Genomic DNA, 22,638 nt, shown 5'->3' with positions numbered 1-22,638 from the left:
ACAGTGAGATGAATAAACAACATCCCTGTACAAAAACTCCAAGTACACTGCAGGTTTTATGTGTTCAGGAGTCCAGAAGAGAACAAATGTCTGTGCTCTTATTAATAGAGAACAAAACTACTGGAATTAGAGGTGTAAGGATATATATACTGTAACTAATCATATAATCATTCAGTATCACGAGACAATAATCAGGGTAATGTATTCAGTCACTCGGTCATCATTAGGAAGTGTTTTATTGGGTCAGAGTGCAGGCTCCAGAGTCCATCCCAGTCCTTATTCACCTAAATGGACAATTAATGTAATGTACTGAGTAATGAATCCCTACATTCCAAACACACTGTTATATACTCACAATACAGTAATTCCTCCAATAACGTTGATTCAATACACAACACAGAGAGAGGTCTTAGAGGAACAAAAGACGTCCACACATGCTACTGCATCCCATCACCCTGCCTAGAACATCATGCCTCTATGACTTTAATTCCTTACTCTATGTTTCACTGAGCTCTTATGCTTCTGTTGGAACTTGTTTTAGATAAAGTTCTAGGTCTTCATTTCTTTTAGAAGAAATTAGAAATTATTGTCAATACAGGACCAAGTTACTGTTGTTTGATGCCTTGTGAGAGCCACCTGTGTGAACAAGACCATCTTTTACTGCACAATCAGCTTGAAAAAAAAGACATGAGATCTAATGAGATCAGTAAAGAGCAGTGATGAAGCTGACAGCATGAAACACACCCAGAGATTTACAGGAAGCTTTTTCTCCTCTCGTCTGTTCCTCTGTGGATGTTTTTATATCTCTAGTGGGTGTGTCATGCAAACCAAATCCTGTGTTTGAACCATTTATGCTGAAACATTCAGCCCAACAACATAGCAGCAGTTTGTGTTCATTTACAGCAGCAGGAACCATTTTAGTTCTTTGAGATGGGACTAGGCAGAGTTTTGTGTTACTTTACTCTAGCAATCTTCATTCAATGTTAGTATTATTTATTACATCATTTAAATATTTTTCATTCATTCATTTTTAATGTTAACTTCCACCTTTGAATATTCTTCTATTTCAGATTCATGCAGTCAGACACTGATCGAGTCTGATCCAGCGATCATCAAACCTGATCAGTCTCATAAACTGACCTGCACAGCATCTGGATTTACCTTTAGTAGCTACTGGATGGCTTGGATCAGACAGGCGCCTGGAAAAGGACTGGAATTTGTTGCAATTATTGAGGGTGATAGTGATAGGAAGTTTTACTCCAGTGCTGTTCAGGGCCGCTTCACCATCTCCAGAGACAACAGTAAGAAACAGGTGTATCTGCAGATGAACAACATGAGGACAGAAGACACTGCAGTTTATTACTGCGCCCGTCACACACAGTGATACTTCCCCTTAGACATCAGTACAAAAACACAGACTTACTACAGACAAATGAAAGGCTCACAGTCTGTTACAAAAAATTATAGAAAAAATTTACATTTTATTTTTTATTGTACGTTTCTTTTCTTTTTTTAAAGCTGCTTTGAGAAAATGAATAAAAAAAAGTTAATTAAATTAACATATTAAGAACTATGGAAGTAGATAATTTGGTTAAACCAAATGATTTACTATGTTACTGCTGATACTGTGTCTGAGTGTTTTCTCTCTTTTAAACCATGCTGATAAAAATGCTCCAATTCTGAATTCCTACTTTCTTTATTTACATTGTTGGTCCATGTGAAAGTTTTTTTTTGCTGACAGCAAGAACATTATAATATTTTTGTATCTGCACCTGTAGGGGGCAGCGGCTGTTTGTTTTTGTGATGGATTCATGAAACTATGAAAACAGCTGAAATGTGTTTATGCAAATTCATCCTGATATGAAAAAAAAAACACCCTCTTGCTCACACGACTGAATCAAATGTACCTGGGTATAACCCTAAAGTGGGCGTGGCCTAAACTAATGATCAGCAATGAAAATATACATAAACCCTGTTTCTGTGCTCCAGGAAGCACTGGAAAAACCCACAGGCAGAAAAATGTGATAAATGTGATTCTGACTGTTCCTCAAACCAACAAACTAATAGACATCACAGTCCCAATACACACTGTAATACACACACCCCAGTCCCAATACACACTGTAATACACACATCATAGTCCCAATACACACTGTAATACACACATCATAGTCCCAATACACATTGTAATTCACACATCATAGTCCCAATACACAGCCTATGTTCTAGAAATGTAACTAGCACCTTCTGAACACAGAAACTGTGACTTTATCGTGTGAGGCTCATTTTAGATGATTGTTGATTGAACATGTTCAGTTCAGTTAATCACAGAGACACATTAGTGTTTTGTTCATTTCACTCTAAGCCCAACCCAGTCAACACGTGAGATCATGCGATGATCACAGTGACATCACACAATCCTCATATTGTGATCCTCAGCATGTGTGTAAAGCGTGAGCTCAACGTGAGTTCATCTGATCCTCATACAGTGATCCTCAGCATGTGTGTAAAGCGTAAGCTCAACGTGAGTTCATCTGATCTTCATACTGTGATCCTCAGCATGTGTGTAAAGCGTGAGCTCAACGTGAATGCTTCACACTCCGGTCCAGGTGGTGGTGGTAAATGCACCATCTAAGCTGGTCTTCCAACCACCATAAAACATGTAAAGAAGAAGAAAAAGTTGTGCATGGTATTGTTACACCGCAGAAATGGTGAGTGGCCTATTTACATACTTTTAGATGTGCAATGTGGTCTGGTCTTTTTTTTTTTAGCAGAGTACTGCTCACACATGCTACATGTGCACCAGCCATTTTACCTTCAGTAATCACACCAAAATTGCTAGCTGCAGCTAGTTTGCATATCAGTATTTGCGAATTGTTAAGCCTGTTATGTCAGATCAATACAACATTACTAACTTTATATTTCAATATATTATTATTTTTTTATTTATACTTATATTTCAATAATTAACAAGCGCTGTAAAACAACAGTAAGCAAGATTGCTACACTGGTGGAATAGCGTAAACTATCATTGCTCTTTGGATAAAAAGATGAAGTACGCCTACTCTTAGACACTCATATTAAAGATAAAAAGCCTTATTTCACCACGCTACAGTATATGACTAGTTTTTTTAACAACAACTTCTATCTGCGGAACTGTAGCTGTTTTATGTTAAAAGCTTCAACGTCACTTCCCATTTACCAAAACTCAAAGTGACTGACATTCATCCTCTTATTAACATAACAAGCAACTTTACCCAGACATCAGATGCAACACTACATCATTAAGAATGTAAAGTGTAGATCTACAAAAGTGTAGTTTAAAGTACTTTATGATACACACTTTCTTTAGGATACACAACAATTGTCCAAAGAAGACTTCTTAAACAATTATCAAATACAGTAATCAGTGAGAGTGGCTAAGGTTGTCCTCTCAAACCAAAAAAAATTGTAAAAGATGTATGTGTTTCATATAATGTTTTACTAATACAGAAGTTCTTTTTGGCCTGTTAGGATTTGGAAACAAAAATTAAGGCATTGAAAAGACAGCAACAAAAAGCTCGTAGAAAATCAAAAAAGATCATTTTGGCTCTTCAGAAAAAAAATGAAAACACTTCTGATAGTGAACACTCCTCCAGAGAACTTGAATCAGACTACTCATCAGACGACTGAATGTTGTGGAGCAGCATCTAAATGAAGACTTGCAAGAACAGTATGATTCAGAATCACAACAGAATACCATAATTAATATGCAAGATCAAGTGCTATGGTATGAAATTGATAGACTAAATGATTCCATGGATGTTACCAGTGAAAGTAACTCAGAGCTAGCTTTGTCTCTGGAGAAAAAGCTGTCTGAGTGGGCAATAGAATTCAACATCTCCATGACCTCTCTCACTCATTTGCTTAAGATTTTGAAGGAACATGTGTCAGCGCACTCATCCGAAGCTCACCTTCGCGGCGCACTCTGGTGACGTCATTCCCTGTCGCATGACTTTTATACTCGGCACTGCTATTTAAGCACGCCGTTTATGCTAGATTCTCGCCAGATGATCTCTCGTCACTACGTCGCTTTGTTGAGTCACTCCTGCCAGCCTCCGGTCCGGGTGTTATCTGTGCCTCGCGTTTTCTATTTCCGTGTGGATTTTCCCGTCTCGGATTACCTTTTTTCCCTGTCATTCCTTACGTGAGTTTTCTCTGCTGCCGGTTGTTTTGGTTCCGTTTTTTGCGCTCCGGTTATTGACATTTCGGATTACCCTTTTTCCTGTGTGGATTACTGCCCGTTTCTGATTGGATTATTTTTTTTCCCTCCAAGACTTTGCCTGGTTACATTCTGTGCATTTATGTTTTCATATATAGACATTTATTACTATCCTTTATGTTAATAAATTTTCTTTTTTTTGGACCATGGCCTGCGTTTGGGTTCTCCTTCCCAGCACCCTCATCTGTTTCACTGATAACATGACATTGATGTTCCAGCAGATGGACGAACACTATTGAAAACACCTCGTTCTGGCAGTTTGAGAATAACAGAAAAATCAGGTACATTTTAACTTTGAAAATGTCCATGCACTCGTTTGGCAATATTATTCAGAAATTTCACTGAACTGTAAAATTTTGTTTTTGATAGGTGGCAAATACACATATTTTGGATTAAAGGAAGGTCTTTCGCATATTCTGTCTGAGCAAGAGACTTCAAAATACGACCACTTTGAGATTTCTTTGAATATTGATGGCCTACCCATTTTCAAGTCCAAAAACCTCACAATGTGGCCACTTCAGTGTGCTGTCATCAACATTGATGAAGTGAAAAACAGTCCTTTTGTTGTTGCTCTGTTTTCTGGAGCAAAGAAACCAAATGATTTGGAGTTTTTGAGGGATTTTATGGAGGAGCTGCAAGAACTGATGGAAACAGGCTTTAAAGGGAAGAGAATTGTCCTCAAAAACATCATATGTGATGCACCAGCACGAGCCCTCATCAAAGGAATAGTTCAGTTTAATGGCCACTATGGCTGTGACTTTTGTGATGTAAAGGGAGTTCATGAGAGCAAAATGCTTTTTTTGTATAAAGGAAATCTCAGAACCAATGAGTCATTTAGACAGAAGACAAATCCTGAACATCACAAAACAGATAGCATTCTCTTGAATCTGGACATTGATATGATCAGGCAGTTCCCAATAGATCCCATGCATTGTGTAGATCTAGGAGTGACTAAGCGAATGTTGATGCTGTGGAAAGAAGGACCTTTGTCCCATAGATTATCAGCTGGACATCTTAGCACCATTACTTATTTTCATCAAGCTGTCCGACATCACATACCTCCTGAATTCAATAGGAAACCCAGGGGGTTAGATGAACTGAAGCACTGGAAAGCAACCGAATTCCGAACATTTTTGCTTTATACTGGACCAGTGATTTTGAAATATGTTCTCGATAAGGAGAAGTATATTCACTTCCTTTCACTTAGTATTGGAATGCGCATCTTGTACAGTGAAAACCTAATGGAGCATCGTGATTATGCAGATGAGCTGTTAACATATTTTGTTGAAAAAGGTAGCAGCCTGTATAGCATGAGTTTCATCTCATATAATGTGCATTGCTTGCTACATCTCACTGATGTTGCAAATTACAACAGATCATTACACTATTGTTCAGCGTACAAGTTTGAGAACAATATGGGTCAAATCAAGAGGTTTATCCGCGGTTCAAGTGATCCACTGATTCAAGTAGCTAACAGATTGGCAGAGAGGCAAGCAATATCAAGTTCTAAGAAATCAAATGTTAACTCTGGTACGCCAAAGACAAAAGAATGTTTCAGAATGACCAATGATAGCTACTGCCTTATACATGGAGTTCAAGAAAATCTGATTTTTTGTGAGGTTTTTTGCAGAATGGAACCTTTGTACACTAAGCCATGTGACTCCAGAATAATTGGCATATTCAAAGGATTTCGGAATCACACTAAAATGTTACATACTGACACCACTCAACTGAGACATAAAGCAATCATGATACCTTTGTCCTTGATTGATAAAGTCAAGAAGTCAAGTCAAGAAGCTTTTTATTGTCATTTCAACCATATATAGCTGTTGCAGTACACAGTGAAATGAGACAACGTTTCTCCAGGATCAAGGTGCTACATAAAACAAAGACAGGGCTAAGGACATGTAAGTAGTCTTAGCCACATAAAGTGCAACTGTGCAACCTGGTGCAAACAGTGCAGGACAAGACAAGCAAGACAGTGCAGGACAAAAAACAGTGCAGACATTAAGTTACAAGACAATACAAAAAGTACAAAAAATGCAATACACAAAAGACAATAAACAGTAACAGAAACAGCGCCGACCGACCGGTGTAAATACTGAATGTTCAAACAATATTTTGTGCAGTAAAAGAATGAACAGCAGCAGGTTCTTAGCAGCAGGTCCTTTGGATTATATATGGAGTTGTGCAAAAAACAGCAGATGACTGAGATATTGTCCAATATGTGCAAAAACAGCAGAAAAGTGTGCAAAACAGTGTGTGTGTGTTTTGTGAGGGTCTGTGCAGTCCATACAGATGATGTGTGTGTATGTTGTGCTCAGTATAGTACAGTTCGGTTATTGAGAAGTCTGATGGCTTGTGGGAAGAAACTGTTACGCAGTCTGGTCGTGAGGGCCCGAATGCTTCGGTACCTTTTTCCAGACGGCAGGAGGGTGAAGAGTGTGTGTGAGGGGTGTGTGGGGTCATCCACAATGCTGTTGCCTTTGCGGACGCAGCGTGTGGTGTAAGTGTCCATGATAGAGGGAAGAGAGACCCCAATGATCTTCTCCGCTGTCCTCACTATCCGCTGCAGGGTTTTGCGATCCGAGATCGTACAGTTCCCAAACCAGACAGTGATGCAGCTGCTCAGGATGCTCTCAATGGTCCCTCTGTAGAACATGGTCAGGGTTGGGGGAGGGAGATGTGCCTTTCTCAGCCTTCGGAGGAAGTAGAGACGCTGCTGGGCTTTCTTGGTGATGGCGCTGGTGTTGAGTGACCAGGTGAGGTTCTCCGCTAGATGAACACCCAGAAATTTGGTGCTCTTGACGATCTCTACAGATGATCCGTCGATGTTCAGCGGAGAGTGGTCGCTCTGTGCTCTCCTGAAGTCCACAACCATCTCTTTAGTTTTGTCCACATTCAGAGAAAGGTTGTTGGCTCTACACCAGGCAGTTAGTTGTTGCACCTCCTCCCTGTATGCTGACTCGTCGTTCTTGTTGATGAGACCCACCACGGTCGTGTCATCGGCGAACTTAATAATATGATTCGATCTGTGCATTGCTGCACAGTCGTGAGTCAGCAGAGTGAACAGCAGTGGACTGAGCACGCAGCCTTGAGGAGCTCCAGTGTTCAGTGTGGTGGTGCTGGAGATGCTGTTCCCGATCCGGACTGACTGAGGTCTCCCAGTCAGGAAGTCCAGGATCCAGTTGCAGAGGGAGGTGTTTAGTCCCAGCAGGCTCAGCTTCCCAATCAGGTGCTGAGGGATGATTGTATTGAATGCTGAACTAAAGTCTATGAACAGCATTCGTACATAAGTGTCCTTATTGTCCAGATGGGTGAGGGCTAAGTGGAGGGCTGTGGTAATGGCATCGTCTGTGGAGCGGTTTGGACGATACGCGAACTGTAGGGGGTCAAGTGAGGGTGGTAGCTGGGTCTTGATGTGCCTCATGACGAGCTTCTCGAAGCACTTCATAACTATGGGTGTGAGTGCAACGGGACGATAGTCATTGAGGCAAGACACTGTAGACTTCTTTGGGACAGGAACGATGGTGGTAGTTTTGAGGCACGTAGGAACAACGGCGCTGCTCAGGGAAATGTTGAAGATGTCCGTAAAGACATCCGCTAGCTGTTCCGCACATTCTCTGAGCACCCTGCCAGGAATGTTGTCTGGTCCAGCAGCCTTCCGTGGGTTAACTCTGCATAGAGATCTCCTCAAGTCGGCCGTGGATAGACGGAGTACCTGGTCGTCGGGACGAGGGATGGTCTTCCTTGGCGTAACGTTGTTCTGTACCTCGAACCGAGCGTAGAACTCGTTCAACGCGTCTGGGAGGGAGGCGTCGCTATCACAAGCAGGTGAAGCTGTCTTGTAGTTTGTGATCGCCTGTATGCCCTGCCACATGCGCCGGGTGTCTCCGCTGTCCTGGAAGTGGCTGTGGATTGTCTGGGCATGTGCACGCTTTGCCTCTCTGATGGCTCGGGACAGTTTGGCCCTTGCTGTTCTTAGGGCCACCCTGTCCCCTGTTCTGAAGGCTAGGTCCCTAGACCTCAGCAGAGCACGCACATTAGCATTCATCCACAGCTTCTGGTTGGGGCGTGTAGTGATGGTCTTGGAAACGGTCACGTCATCAATGCACTTGCCGATGTAACTGGTCACTGCTGACGTGTACTCCTCCAAGTTGACGGAGTCGCCGTTGGTTGCAGCCTCCCTGAAGATATTCCAGTCAGTGCACTCAAAGCAGTCCTGAAGAGCAGAAGTGGCTCCTGCTGGCCAGGTTTTCACCTGCTTCAGAACCGGTTTTGAGCGTCTGACGAGTGGTCTGTATGCAGGAATTAGCATAACAGTGATGTGGTCTGAGTAGCCGAGGTGGGGGCGGGGCTCCGCACGGTACGCGCCGGGAATGTTTGTGTAAACAAGATCCAGCGTGTTTTCACCTCTCGTAGCAAAGTCCACATGCTGATGGAATTTAGGGAGCACTGACTTAAGATTTGCATGGTTGAAATCTCCGGCGATGATAAAAAGTCCGTCGGGGTGAACATTCTGTAGGTCGCTAATAGCTCCGTATAGCTCACTTAGCGCCTCTTTAGCATTAGCGCTAGGAGGAATGTAAACTCCGACAATGTAAACAGTAGTAAATTCCCGTGGTAAATAAAATGGTCTGCATCTAACAGTCACAAACTCTACTGACGATGAGCAGTAAGTAGAAACAAGCACAGAGTTCTTGCACCATTCCGTGTTGATATAAACACACACACCACCACCGCGAGTCTTACCGCAAAGAGCTGCATTTCTGTCGGCTCTAAATGAAGTTAGCCCGTCCAGCTGAATGGCGGCGTCCGGAACTCTGTCGCTGAGCCACGTCTCCGTGAAAACAAACACACAGCAGTTTCTAACCTCTCTCCGTGTAGAGCGTTCGAGTCGGATGTAGTCCAGTTTATTGTCCAGGGAGCAAACGTTGGATAGTAGAATGGATGGGAGAGCCGGCCGGCTAGGGTTTGTTTTTAGCCTAGCACGGACGCCCGCTCGCTTACCACGCTTCCGCTTCCTCGCGAACCGCTTTCGGCGTCCCCTCCCCTGGTCTCTGGTATCAGGCGACACCGGGGACTGGAGGCCTGGTCTCCGCAGCAAGCCGAGGTCACGAAGCCTAACCAGTACATCATCGTGCAGGTTGGTTGTTACACGATTTCTGTACTTTATTAGGTCCTGGTGTTTGTATACATGTTTGTATACATGAACACCGCTGTCTCTGGCATCCATGTAGAAGCAATGGTCGGGCTCAAAACCGTAAATAAAAACTTAACGTAATTAGCACCGTATTGAATCCGGAGAGGCCGCTGCGTGCTACTGCCGCGCCGCACGAGTGGGAGGGGATACGGAAGAGGAGCAATTTGGGAGTTCAGCTGCCGGTAATCAATACAGGGGCGAAGACCTCCATCCTTCTTTCCCACGAAGAAGAAGCTGAATGCTGCTGGAGAGGATGAGTGCGTGATAAACCCCTGACGGAGAGCCTGCTGGACGTATTCCTCCATTGCTCGGTGTTCAGGAGTGGACAGCGGGTACACACGGCCCTTGGGTAGCTTAGCACCGGGGAGCAGGTCAATGCAGCAGTCCCAGGGTCGATGAGGGGGGAGACAGGTGGCGGCCTGGGCAATGAACACGTCCTCGAAATCTCGGGGATGTTCGGCTGAGTTGTAGTCGTAGCCTCCTCCACCCGGGTGGCGCCGATCATAGCCCCCTGGACCAGCGTCGGAAGCTGGGAGAGACAGTGCTCCTTACAGTAGAGACTCCACTCCAGGACGTCACAGGGATCCCAGGAGCACCTCGGCGTGTGCTTTTGTAACCATGGTCTCCCCAGGATCACGCTGACGGTGAAACACTCCAGGACCAGGAACCTGATCTCCTCTCGAAGGAATAGCCCCACTTGGAGTGTCACTACCGTTGTGCAGTACTTCACCCAACCCATTTCCCAGCGGGCATCCATGTATGGTTTGTACCTCTAAGTCCTGGGAGCCCCTCTCTCGGGGGAGGCATAAGCGGTCGAGGCAGGCCTAGGAGATGAAAGTTCCCCACTGAGCCGGAGACTAGGGCATGTACAGAGATAGATAGAGCGGGCTTAGAAGAGACACAGTGAGCTTGGATAAGGGTGAGATGTCAGTGGGGAGCTCAACAGTACTCACCACAGCACGAACGGGGCACCGAGTGACGGAGTGTCCCAGCGATCCGCAGTACAGGCACTTTCCCATGGCCAGGCGGCGGTCTCATTCTCTCCGGGACAGTCTCTGGGAGCCCAGCTGCATAGGCTCCACTGTAACCTAGCCCCACTATATCCTCATGCACTGCCATGGCCTGCTTGATCTCAGGATTCAATCCCTGCCGATAAACACTGAGAAGCGCTGACTCGTTCCAGCCAGTAGATGACGCCAGGGTGCGGAAACGGAGGCTGTAATCCGAAATGCTGTCATTCCCCTGACGTAAGCTGAGCAGCTGGTCGGCCGCGGTGAGGACGCCGGAGGAGGCGCAAAACACTTCCAGAAAGTGCGCGGTGAACCCAGCGTAAGACTGCGGATCCTGTCCTTTGTCTTTCGGTCCGTTATTCTGTTAGGCGAAGTGAGGGAGGCTGAAGCCGAGGCACCAGCAAAACAGGGTTTAATGAAAAGAGCTTGCAGAGTAAACACACTGGAAACAGTAAACAATAACGGATGCTGGAATGGAGCAAATGTGGTGCTTATATAGGCCAGTGTAATGAGGAGCAGGTGTGGTAATCAGTACGCTGAGCTCCGAGCAGGCGGGGCGTGCACAGGAGAAGAAGCAGGGTGCTCCCTGACAGATTTTAAACCATAATACAAATTTTTTAATGTTACTGCACATGACAAACACTGTAATAATCACATCACTAACAAGAACTTATGATAATGTAGGTTGAAGGATTAGTTGCAGTTCCTCTCTGTTACATCATCTGAATCAGACAAGCTGGAAAAGCTCTGGAATGGATTGGGGTTATCTGGTCTGATGCCAGTAAAACAATATACACCAGAAACATTGAGGGACGTTTGGAAATGACCAGAGACTCCAAAACATGGTGTATCTGCAGCTGACTGATTTGAGTGCCCAGGATTCTGCTGTTTATTACTATGCTAGAAACCACAGTGGTACAAACATGTTAATCAACCCTCCAAATCCACCCCAATATGTGGTCAAAGAGAAAAGTGCTTTCAATATACTGCACATTTTCACAAGATCTGCAGGTGGCGCTACTGTAGTGTTCTCGTGCAGTGTGTTGGAATGCTGACTAAACACCGAGTTAAACCGTAGCCAATGAAGACAGAGTCGTAGTAAGATTTATCATTTACTGTCACTCTCTCATTTACATAGTACGGTGAAAACTGTAATAAAACAAAACAGCAATATTTAGAGTTTTGGCTAACATTGCATTATAAATTAACAAACACAAACTATTTGCTTTTAGCATCGCTAACGCTAAAACACGGTGGTTACAACCATTTTTAACGGCTCATAAAACATCGCCTTTTTAGAACAAATACTCTCTAATATATAATCTTTAACGTGTGAGATATTGTATTAATTAACTTACGGCATTGCCTCTATGATGCTTTTAGTGGATGCGCTGGATACTATAAAGAGCACGCCATGCCGGTTTCACTGCAATAATGATAACCGAGTGCCAACCGGAAGTGACGAAACAGGAAGTAGCTAAACCGGAAGTGACATCGCATAAAACAAACAATACATTTTTGCAAATTAAGTAGATAAAGTAATCATAAACTGTATATTTTTTTATAGAATATTTACCAAAAATATTTAAATCAAATATTTAAACATTAAAGTCCTTACAGGACAACACACTCCCCGCCTGACCTACGTAAGGTCACTATGAACTTGTAAAAGTGCTAAACCTTAGTCTCTAGATCAGTCTTTTGGTAGAAGAAGGACGACCTCTACAATTGGCCTCAGAAAGGTTTTTATATTGCCTCGGTCAGTCGTGGTGACTTCAACCTTTCTTACATGGCTATCCTTTCCAGGAAATACAGCTGAAATTCTGGCCATGGGCCAACAGTTGCGAGATGTCTGCTTGTCCCTGAGCAGAACCAGATCTCCCACTTGTAGCTTTCTGCGAGGTACCGTCCACTTTGGCCTGTGTTGTAAGCAAGGCAAGTATTCTCGTCTCCAACGGGTCCAGAACTGGTTTGCGAGAGCCTGAACTTGTCTCCATTGTTTTGTGTACAAGTCCTTGTCCGTAAAGTCTCCGGGAGGAGGCGGAACTCCTGTCTTCTGTGTGAGGAGCATTGATGGTGAAAGTATGAATGGCTGTTCTGGGTCTACAGACACGGGTAGGAGTGGTCATGCATTTATGATAGCAGTAACTTCTGCCATTAGTGTGCAAAGAACTTCATGGGTTAAACATCTCAGTCGTTTGTGTCTTTTTTGGAGGTGGCTGACGCAGGAATGAGGGACCTGAAAACCATGAACTCTTTGCCAAGAATAGTGCAGGTAAAGATCGTGATGCATGATCTGCAGGGTTTTCTTCTGTGCGCACATAGTGTCACTGCTCAGGTTTCGAGGACTGATGGATGCATTGAACTCTGTTGTGGACATACACATAGAATTGTTTTGACTCATTGTAAATGTAGCCGAGCACCACTTTGCTGTCGGTAAAGAACTTTATATCGTTTAACTCCAGATCCAGCTCATCCTTAATGAGATCTGCCATCTCTACTGCTAAGACAGCAGCACAGAGCTCGAGCCTTGGGATTGTAGGTTCAGATAGGGGTGCTAATTTTGCCTTGCCCATGACGAATCCTACTTCTACTTGCCCATCTTTCTGAAGTGCTTTCAGATATGCCACAGCACCTATGGCCTTGGTAGATGCATCTGAGAATACACACAATTCTGAGTGCACTGATTCAACTAGTGAGGTTGTTGGGTATGTACGTTGGAACATGAAGCTGATCTAGGTCTTGGAGAGAATCTCTCCAGGCTTGCCATTCGCTTAATTTATTCTCAGAGAGAGGCGTGTCCCACTCTGGCTGTTCAGAAGTAAGTTCTCGGATAAGGGCTCCTCCCTGGATCGTGACGGGTGCCAGCAGACCCAAAGAATCGAAAACACTGTTTACAGTAGAGAGGACACCACACCGGGTGAATGGTTTGGTAATTGTCAATGCAGAGTAAGTGAATGTGTCAGTCGTGATCTCCCATAGCAGACCTAAACTCCGTTGTGTGGGTGAAGTTTCTCCACTCAGGTCTAGGTCCTTGATTACTGGGGCACAATCTTCTGGCGGAAAGGCTTCCATAACTGTCTGAGAGTTCGAAGCAAACTTGTGCAAACGGAGGTTTGACTCAGCTAGTGAGGCCTGTGTTCTTTGGAGCAAGTCAATTGCCTCAGCTTCAGATGGTACAGATAACAAACCATCATCAACATAGAAATGTCTCTCCACAAACTCGACTGTATCGGCACCATGCTCCTGTGCACCTTCTCTGATGGCTCTCCGCAGTCCATAAATGGCCACAGCAGGAGATGGTCGATTACCGAAGACATGGACCTTCATTCGATACTCAATAATTTCCTTGTTCACATCATTGTCCTTGTGCCATAGAAAACGGAGAAAGTTTCGATGGTCTTCATGCACCAAGAAACAATGGAACATCTGCTGAATGTCCGCTAGGTCTGCAACCTGCTCTTTCCGAAAGCGTAGCAGGACGCCAACAATGGAGTTATTGAGGTCGGGCCCTGTGAGGAGCACATCATTGAGAGAGATGCCGGAGTATCGAGCACTGGAATCAAAGATCACCCTGATCTGATTGGGTTTTTGGGGATGATAACCCCGAATGTAGGAAGGTACCAGCATTCATCCCCTTCTTTCAGTGGTGGCGCTACCTCAGCATGTCCAGTGATAAAGATCCTTTCCATGAATTCCACATACTGTTGCTGCATCTCAGGTTTTCTTTTCAGAGTTCGTTGCAGACTTGTAAAACGATTAACGACTTGCTCCTTATTGTTTGGCAACGGCTTGCGTGGTTCTCTAAACGGTAAGGGGGCCACCCAGCTATTATCATCGCTTCTATAGACGATTGTGTCCATTATTTTTAGAAAGGTTATGTCCTCAACAGATGGAGCAGGTTTGTTGTTGTCCTCGGTTCTGCTGAACACTGTCTCTCCAAGTGTCTTCTCAGTTGATTTGGAGGATGTGTTCCCACTTTGCTGCATCTCCTTGATCCGCATAAAACTTGTACAGGGTTGAAAAATTGAATATCGGCCACTTTCCAGCACATTGGTCTTGAATGTGTTGACCGTTGGCCAATGTGCATTACCCAGGCACACTTCTCCTATTACTACCCAGCCCAGGTCCAGTCGTTGGGCAAAAGGGGCGTTGTTTGGTCCGTTGACCTGCTGCCTGAGCTTGTGTGCCCTTATCACATCTCTCCCCAATAGCAAAAGTATTTCTGCTGTCGGTTCTAGTTCTGGGATGTGCTTGGCTATGTGACAGAGATGAGTCTGGGAAAGAACTGCACTTGGCGTAGGAATCTCAGCATGATTGTTCATGATCTCATGACACTCAATAAGCGGTGGAAGAGAGATGAGGACCTTTCCATCCAGGGATTCAACCTGGAATCCTTCAGCTTTCTTGCCAGATGTTTCGATTATGCCAGAGCAGGTTCTGAGATGATATGAGAATTGTTCACTCTCCACATTGAACTGATCAAAGAATTCTGGTCTGGCTAATGAACGATTGCTCTGGTCGTCCAGAATTACATAGGCTTTGATAGCTATGTCCTTGGAACCCTTTGGGAACAGCTTTACAAGGCAGATTTTTGAGCATGAGCGGCTCCACTGACCTGGACCACAAACTTCTGTACAGCTTATACTGACAACGGCCTGGTTAGAGTTATCATCTTCCTCCCCGCCATTCTCTTGCGACGGTGAAGGAGCATTGACTACTTGCGGTGATGGGCCAGGGTGCATGGCCGCATCATGATTGCTGCTACCACATTCAGAGCACTTTACGTAGGACTTGCATTCCTTGGCGAGGTGAGAAACCGAAGAACAGCATTTGAAACATATTCTTTGAGAAAGGCCTTTCTTTCGTCTAAGAGTTTGTTTCTGAATGTCCTGCATTTTTTCAAGGGGTGTGGTTTGTTGTGTAATGGACAGATTTCGTTAGGGTCGTCACTGGCTGCACGCACCTCTGTTTTGTGAACTGTGATGGCTTTGTTAGTTTGGAAACTCTTCACAATGGTTCTGTCTGGTTTTGCAGTTGTTGTAGCACTGCTTTGATGCATAAAGCTAGGGTCGTTTCACTTCCTTGCTTCAAAGCACACAAAGTTGCAGAAATACTCAAAGGGAGGAAAGCGCCCATAATTTTGTTCATTGTAGCATGACCCGGAAGTCACCCACTTGTCTTGAAGCCCATATGGGAGCTTATCTACAATTGGTGCAATTCCACGTGAAGTGTCGAGGTATGACAGACCTGTGAGATAACCATCCTCTTTAGCACCTTGGATTTCCATAAGCAAATCCGCTAGTTCACGTAATTTGATGTGATATTTAACTGAAATCCTAGGAAAACTGTCCAATCTCTGAAACAATGACCTTTCAATGATTTCTGGTGCAGCATAGCACTCATGTAGTCTCTCCCAATGTTTTGTGTAAAGCAAGACCGGGGTTACTGACGTGCACTGAGCGGATCCACTTCACCATTTCGCCAGATTCTTTTCCTAGTCATTTAGTCATGAGGTCCAGTTCCTGGGTTCCATCAAATAGGTAAAGTCCTGAACTAACAAGGTCTCGTCTGGCTAAATACTGTGCCAGAGACTCTACCTGATGTAGCGTGCTAGACGGACGGATGTATTGAGGGACATAAGGCTTAACAGGTACATGATGGGGCTGGTCCTCCCAACTTCGGATTTAATCACACCTTCAGACAGATTAGATAGGTTTATTGCAGGTAAGTGTATACTGTCAGCTTTTTGAGACATTGGCTTATGTTTGATAGATTGAGCATGTGAGGTACCTTTCGCAGCTAAACTCAATGTTACAAAGCTGTTATTTGAGCCTGCTTGAAATGGAGGAGTGACGGACAAAGGTAATAGAAGTGGAGGTGGAGAATGATCCTGAAGGTTATTTTGAGAATTTACATATTCACTGAAGTGTTCAATTTTAGCTTCCTCTGCTACAGATCCACCACATTACAGTCCTTACAGGACAACACAGCTACAGTTCAACAAATATACTGTAACATTGTACAAACTTGTTCTCATATCCCCAGTAAGATCTAGATACTCCGCAATTTAAATGTATTTCTGTGACACAATGAACACTGAGACTGACTCTTATAGTCATATATTTACAGAGGAACCAAAAGGGAAATAAATAATATAGTAAGAAAAATGTCCAACTTTAATTAGTGATTATTGAATACATACATTTCACAAAAGTTCCATAAGATTAACTGTAACATTAAACGTAAATAGAGTTCACCATATTCTTCTTTAATTAATAAATAAATTGTCACCGTTCACAGACTGCTGCTGTATAAGAAGAAAAGTGATCACAGTAATCAGTGCCATTGATTATTAGAAAATAATTATCTTCAGGTTTGTAGCAGTAACTTCATGAATTAAATAACTGTGCACTTTAACTGTGAAGATCTCCTGTAAGATACACGGCTCTGATATGACTGAGTACAACATGCACTGGATCAGACAGAAACCAGGGAAAGCTCTGGAATGGGTTGGATATGTGAACTCCGTAGTCTAACTGTACCTCTGTACTGTAAATTTGCTTTAACAGCTTCAGCCATGTTCATATTCACCTTCTCAAAACAGAAAGCAGGAAATTTGCAGACATGAGAATCATTTAATGTAATTCTCTAGAGTGCAGCCTACACATGACTGATAACAACATAAAGGATCGTTTATCTAATTATTATCATTTTCATGGATTATGGTGGAGATTCAGATTAATTTGAGGGAATCTGGAAATAGATCAGTTTTCAATCTGACCATCACAGGAAGCGTTAATTACATCACAACACGTTCATATCATTATTAATAATAACAAACAGATGAATTATTTTCCACATTAAATTGATATGGAGATGAAACGGGGTGTGAGTGTGATTAACAGCTGCAGAGCTGCACTCAACACAGCCTCTCTGTAATGTTTATGCAAATCTGCATCTCCTCTTGTAATATTAGCAGCGTTCTGATCTAGAGAGGAAACACTTCTCATTAGTCTTCCTTCAACACAAACCTGTTTGCTTCAGCTCCACTGCTGCTGCTGGCTCCTGCTTATAAAGCCAGGAGAGACTTTAACCATCACCTGTAAAGTGTCTGGAGCTTCTATCACTGATAGCAGCAGCCACTATGGAACAGCTTGGATTCGACAACCTGCAGGAAAAGCTTTAGAATGGATCAATTTAATTTATTATATTGGGGTTATTAGTAATAAGGATTCACTTAAAGACAAGTTTGTGGTCTCTCAAGACACTTCCAGTAACTCTGTGACCTTACGGGGACAGAACATGCAGACTGAAGACACAGCTGTGTATTACTGCGCTCGAAGACCACACAGTGACACGACAAGCTGCAGTGCTGCACAAAAACCTCATCACAATTCACTTCTTTAATTAAATAACAACTACATTTTACTGAGTAACTAATCCCCATATTACAAACACTTTATACATTATTTAAATACTTATAAAACAATTAGGAATACATTGAATTATAAATTGTTTGAGAACAATTAATTTGAAGATAAACAATCTGCAGTATTTGATATGATGAAGATTTCTGTAAAGAGAATGTTTATTTCGTGTTGTTGGAAGGAGTCTCCAGTGTCAGAGCTAGATCAGGGTTAAAGCTGTGACTTTATTTTCAGCATTAGAAAGTCTTCAGGAAAGGAAATTTGTACTTTTTCCTCAGTATCAGAACAAATCTTGAGGGAAGGACTGTTTCTAGCTGTAATAATGAACACGATAACAGGAAATAACTTGTTTTTCTGGCCCTAACACAAGATTAAAAATAACTATAAATAAATAAAAAAAGAAAATAAAAATTGTAAATGGTGATGAATAAAATACTTCATGTTGTGATGATAACAGAAACTCTGCTTTGATACATTGTTGATTATTTTTCTGTAACAAAACCTCCCCAAGTGTTTTATTCCTTACTTTCTGTCACTGAGCTTTACTGCTTCTCAATACAGGAGCAGGAAAAAGCCGTCTGTGTGAAATAAACCATCACCACGTAACCATTCCTACATTTAGGTTTCCTAATGTGTTCCTTAGATGAGTGAGGTGTCTTCTAAAAATGATTCGATTTGGTTCCCTTTCTGATAGAGAAACATTCTGTTGTAGAGATTTACATAGTACCTTATCATCCACTCATCTATCCAGTGAGCAGCGTGTGGTTGTGGGTTGAACACCTCCATAGTGGTCATGGACGCTCCCTATTCAAATAGAGTGGTGTATAAACAGCATGTTCTTGGCTGCTCTAGTTTCCAGTGAGCTCTGTGAGAGATAACACTCCCATACACTTTAAATCTGACTGAAGCAGAACTCAGAGAAGGATGATTTTAGGACAGTGTATTTTATTGCTACTCATTTCATGTATGTTTATGTTTTTTATGTGAAGATTATCAGCATTATAATCAGTATAAGAGAACATTACTGAGTTCTATTCTTCTCTTCCAGATTCTTATGGACAGTCCTTGACCTCCTCTGATTCTGTGGTGAAGAGACCTGGAGAGTCGGTCACTCTGTCCTGTACTGTCTCTGGATTCTCAATGGGCAGCTACTACATGCACTGGATTCGTCAGAAACCAGGACAAGGACTGGAGTGGATTGGGCGCATTGATGGTGGCACTGGCACAATATTCGCTCAGTCTCTACAGGGCCAGTTCTCCATCAATAAAGACACCAATAAAAACTTGCTGTATCTAGAAGTGAAAAGTCTGAAAGCTGAAGACACGGCAGTTTATTACTGTGCACGAGAGTCACACTGACACAACAGACTCCAGAGCTGTACAAAAACTTACACAAGCACGTCCTAGTGAGCTGTAAATATTCCCTCAGCAGGAAGCTGCACCCCAGAGACCTTTATTATAAACAACATCATCTATTCACACTCAGCACTCAGGTCTTCCTCTTTATAACAATCTCTTCTAGCAGTTAATATTTATAATAATAATCCGCATTATGTATCACATGTACATTATGGTGTATTTCTGTATTTGAATGGAGGTAAATCAATGATTGTGATGACTAGTTGGGACTATATACTGTACTATTCATGCTTTTATTCCTCCTGATTGTGATGCCAGCTGCAGGAACACTACAGGTCGATGGTTCATTTCCTGAATTTAGAAACACAGAGTCTGTTCAGCAGCACAGAATCTGATGAGAGATCAAACTGAAATGTAGATGTTTACTGCAGCATCACTACTACAAACTCCTGGAATTAAAAATCACCTGTAGGAGGCAGCAGCTGCTTGTTTTCAAGAAGGATTCATGAAACTATGAAATCTAACAGCTGAAGTGCGTTTATGCAAATTCACCTTGTTATAATACAAAATCATCCTCTTGCTCACCCGAAGTTCCGATTCAGACATGTTCATATTCCGGTTCTTTAAATGACTCTGTAAATAAACTGCAGCTCATTTTCCCCGTCTGCGTCTGCAGGTTTTATGTGTTCAGGAGTCCAGAAGAGAACAAATGTCTGTGCTCTTATTAATAGAGAACAAAACTACTGGAATTAGAGGTGTAAGGATATATATACTGTAACTAATCATATAATCATTCAGTATCACGAGACAATAATCAGGGTAATGTATTCAGTCACTCGGTCATCATTAGGAAGTGTTTTATTGGGTCAGAGTGCAGGCTCCAGAGTCCATCCCAGGAACACTGAGCGTACATTCTGGTCATGTTACACATTCACACACTCATTCACACTGAGGGGCAATTTAGACAAGACAACAGATTGCATGGAGAACTAAGAAGACAGAATTAGCATGAAAACCGTACTGTGAGGGGGAGTTCATTAAAAATTTCATAGTTGATTTTACAGAGCACTTGAATAATCTGACCGAATTGTTGCAAGGACGCAAAATGTTGTAACCGTATTATGACAGCATACGTGCATTCAAGTTAAAGCTCACGTTATGGGAGACACAGATAGCAAGCGGTGACCCTGCTCATTTCCCCTGTCTAAGAGATGTGTGCACAGCAAGCGTTAATCCTGACGTGAGACAGTACAAATACAAGCTTTCAGGGTTGCTGAGGGAGTTTGAGAACCGATTTCAGGTCTTTAGCAAACTCGAGACAGAATTCGCAGTTTTTCGCTCAGCATTCACAGTCAGAGCTTCTGGTGTGCCCGTTGACATGCAACGTGAAATAATTGATTTGCAGTGTGATGTAAAATTGAAGGATAAATTTGCCTCTGTGGGCTTGGACACATTTTATCAGTATCTCCTGCCAAGCTATCCTAAATTAAAAACACTGGATGCAAAAATGTTGTGCATGTTTGGGACTACCTACCTTTGTGAGCAAGTTTTTTCAGTAATGAACGTTAATAAAACGAAGCTGAACTCAAAGCTCACACATAAGCACTAAAATGGGATTCTGGCTGCTACTCAGGACATAATGCCTGATATTGATGCACTTGTGCAGAATAAAAGATGACAAAGATTTTCTTTTTAAAACAGCTGCCACTTGAGATTTTATGTGTGTGGAGTCAATTCATGTATTTAGAATTGCTTCCTGGAATTGGAAATTGGATTTTAAACAATTTCTGTATTTTGAAGTTTGATTTATGCTAACATGCAGGACAGTGTTTTTAAGTTCCACAAACCTGTGACTAAATGTTTTGTGCCATTGTACAATAACTGTGTTCAGTTTTTATGCATAATGCACTTAAATAAATGTTAAACTGGGTAAAAGTGTTGTTGAAATTGCACATAATACTTAGGTTGTTCATAATATATTATTGTCAAAGGACAATTCATTTAATATAAACATTTTCATAATTTACTTGTTCTTACTTGTTGCACTAATACAAAGACAAAAGTGGACTTATTCTTAGTTCTATGTAATTTTGCTATGAGATTACTGGTCTGGCACCACTTGAGATCAGATTATGCTGTATGCGGCCCCCAGACTAAAATGAGATTGACACCCCTAATCTAGAGGGTTTCAGCCTATACCAGAATGAACGTCATGTTCGGTTACACGGTTTGATTATAATGTTCAGTGTAGTTCAGGAAAGTGTTAATTACATCACAACACATTCATATCATTATTAATAATAATAAACAGCTGAATTATTTTCCACATTAAATTGATATGGAGATGAAACGGGGTGTGAGTGTGATTAACAGCTGCAGAGCTGCACTCAACACAGCAATGTTTTGTCTGAAACACATGATGTTTTTATATCTCTAGTGGGTGTGTCATGCAAACCAAATCCTGTGTTTGAACCATTTATGCTGAAACATTCAGCCCAACAACATAGCAGCAGTTTGTGTTCATTTACAGCAGCAGGAACCATTTTAATTCTTTGAGATGGGACTAGGCAGATTTTTGTGTTACTTTACTCTAACAATCTTCATTCAATGTTAGTATTATTTATTTCATATAGAGACACGATTTAACATTTTTCTATTTTTCTTCCTTTTTTTTACTTTAACACCTATGTTTGTGTCTTCTTGCAGATTCCTGCAGTCAGACACTGATCGAGTCTGATCCAGTGATCATCAAACCTGATCAGTCTCATAAACTGACCTGCACAGCCTCTGGATTTGACTTTAGTAGCCATTACTTGGCTTGGATCAGACAGGCGCCTGGAAAAGGGCTGGAATGGCTTGCAAGCATCTACAGTGGCAGTAGATACATATACCACTCCAGCGCTGTTAAGGGCCGCTTTACCATCTCCAGAGACGACAGTAAGAAGCAGGTGTATCTGCAGATGAACAGCATGAGGACAGAAGACACTGCAGTTTATTACTGCGCCCGACACACAGTGATACTTCCCCTTAGACATCAGTACAAAAACACAGACTTACTACAGACACATCACAAACCCCCATTTCCAGATTCTTGGAGGTGAAATACATTTTTACTGGACTGTTGTGAACATTGTCTGGACATTTATACTGATAAAAGATTATTAATTTACTTCTCAACATATTTGCAGTCATGTGAAAAAGAAAGTGCCCCCTCTTGAATTCTGGGTTTAACTCTTATACCGTATATATCTAAGATATAATAAAAAGTAGTATAAAATAATAAAACTAGTCTTTAGCTGGTTTTCAAATTAGATAATAAAATCTCAGATGAACAAGCACACATGACATTTTACACCATTTCAGTATTTATTTAAC

At 42.3% G+C, this 22,638-nt stretch overlaps 2 gene segments (V, D, J or C); both read left to right on the top strand.

Moving 5' to 3' along the window:
- The first annotated feature begins 930 nt into the window (after nucleotides 1-930).
- Nucleotides 931-22,379, top strand: LOC125138850. The segment is given in 2 exon segments: nucleotides 931-982; nucleotides 21,970-22,379. Coding segments are annotated over 2 exon segments (447 nt in total).
- Nucleotides 18,817-19,630, top strand: LOC125138819. The segment is given in 2 exon segments: nucleotides 18,817-18,868; nucleotides 18,953-19,630. Coding segments are annotated over 2 exon segments (351 nt in total).
- Nucleotides 22,380-22,638: the final 259 nt, after the last annotated feature.

Source organism: Tachysurus fulvidraco, chromosome 15, assembly GCF_022655615.1.
Source record: "Tachysurus fulvidraco isolate hzauxx_2018 chromosome 15, HZAU_PFXX_2.0, whole genome shotgun sequence".
In the NCBI taxonomy this organism is placed as follows: Eukaryota; Metazoa; Chordata; class Actinopteri; order Siluriformes; family Bagridae; genus Tachysurus; species Tachysurus fulvidraco.
The sequence above is the reverse complement of the archived record's forward strand: the minus strand, read 5'-3'. Positions and strand labels throughout refer to the sequence as shown.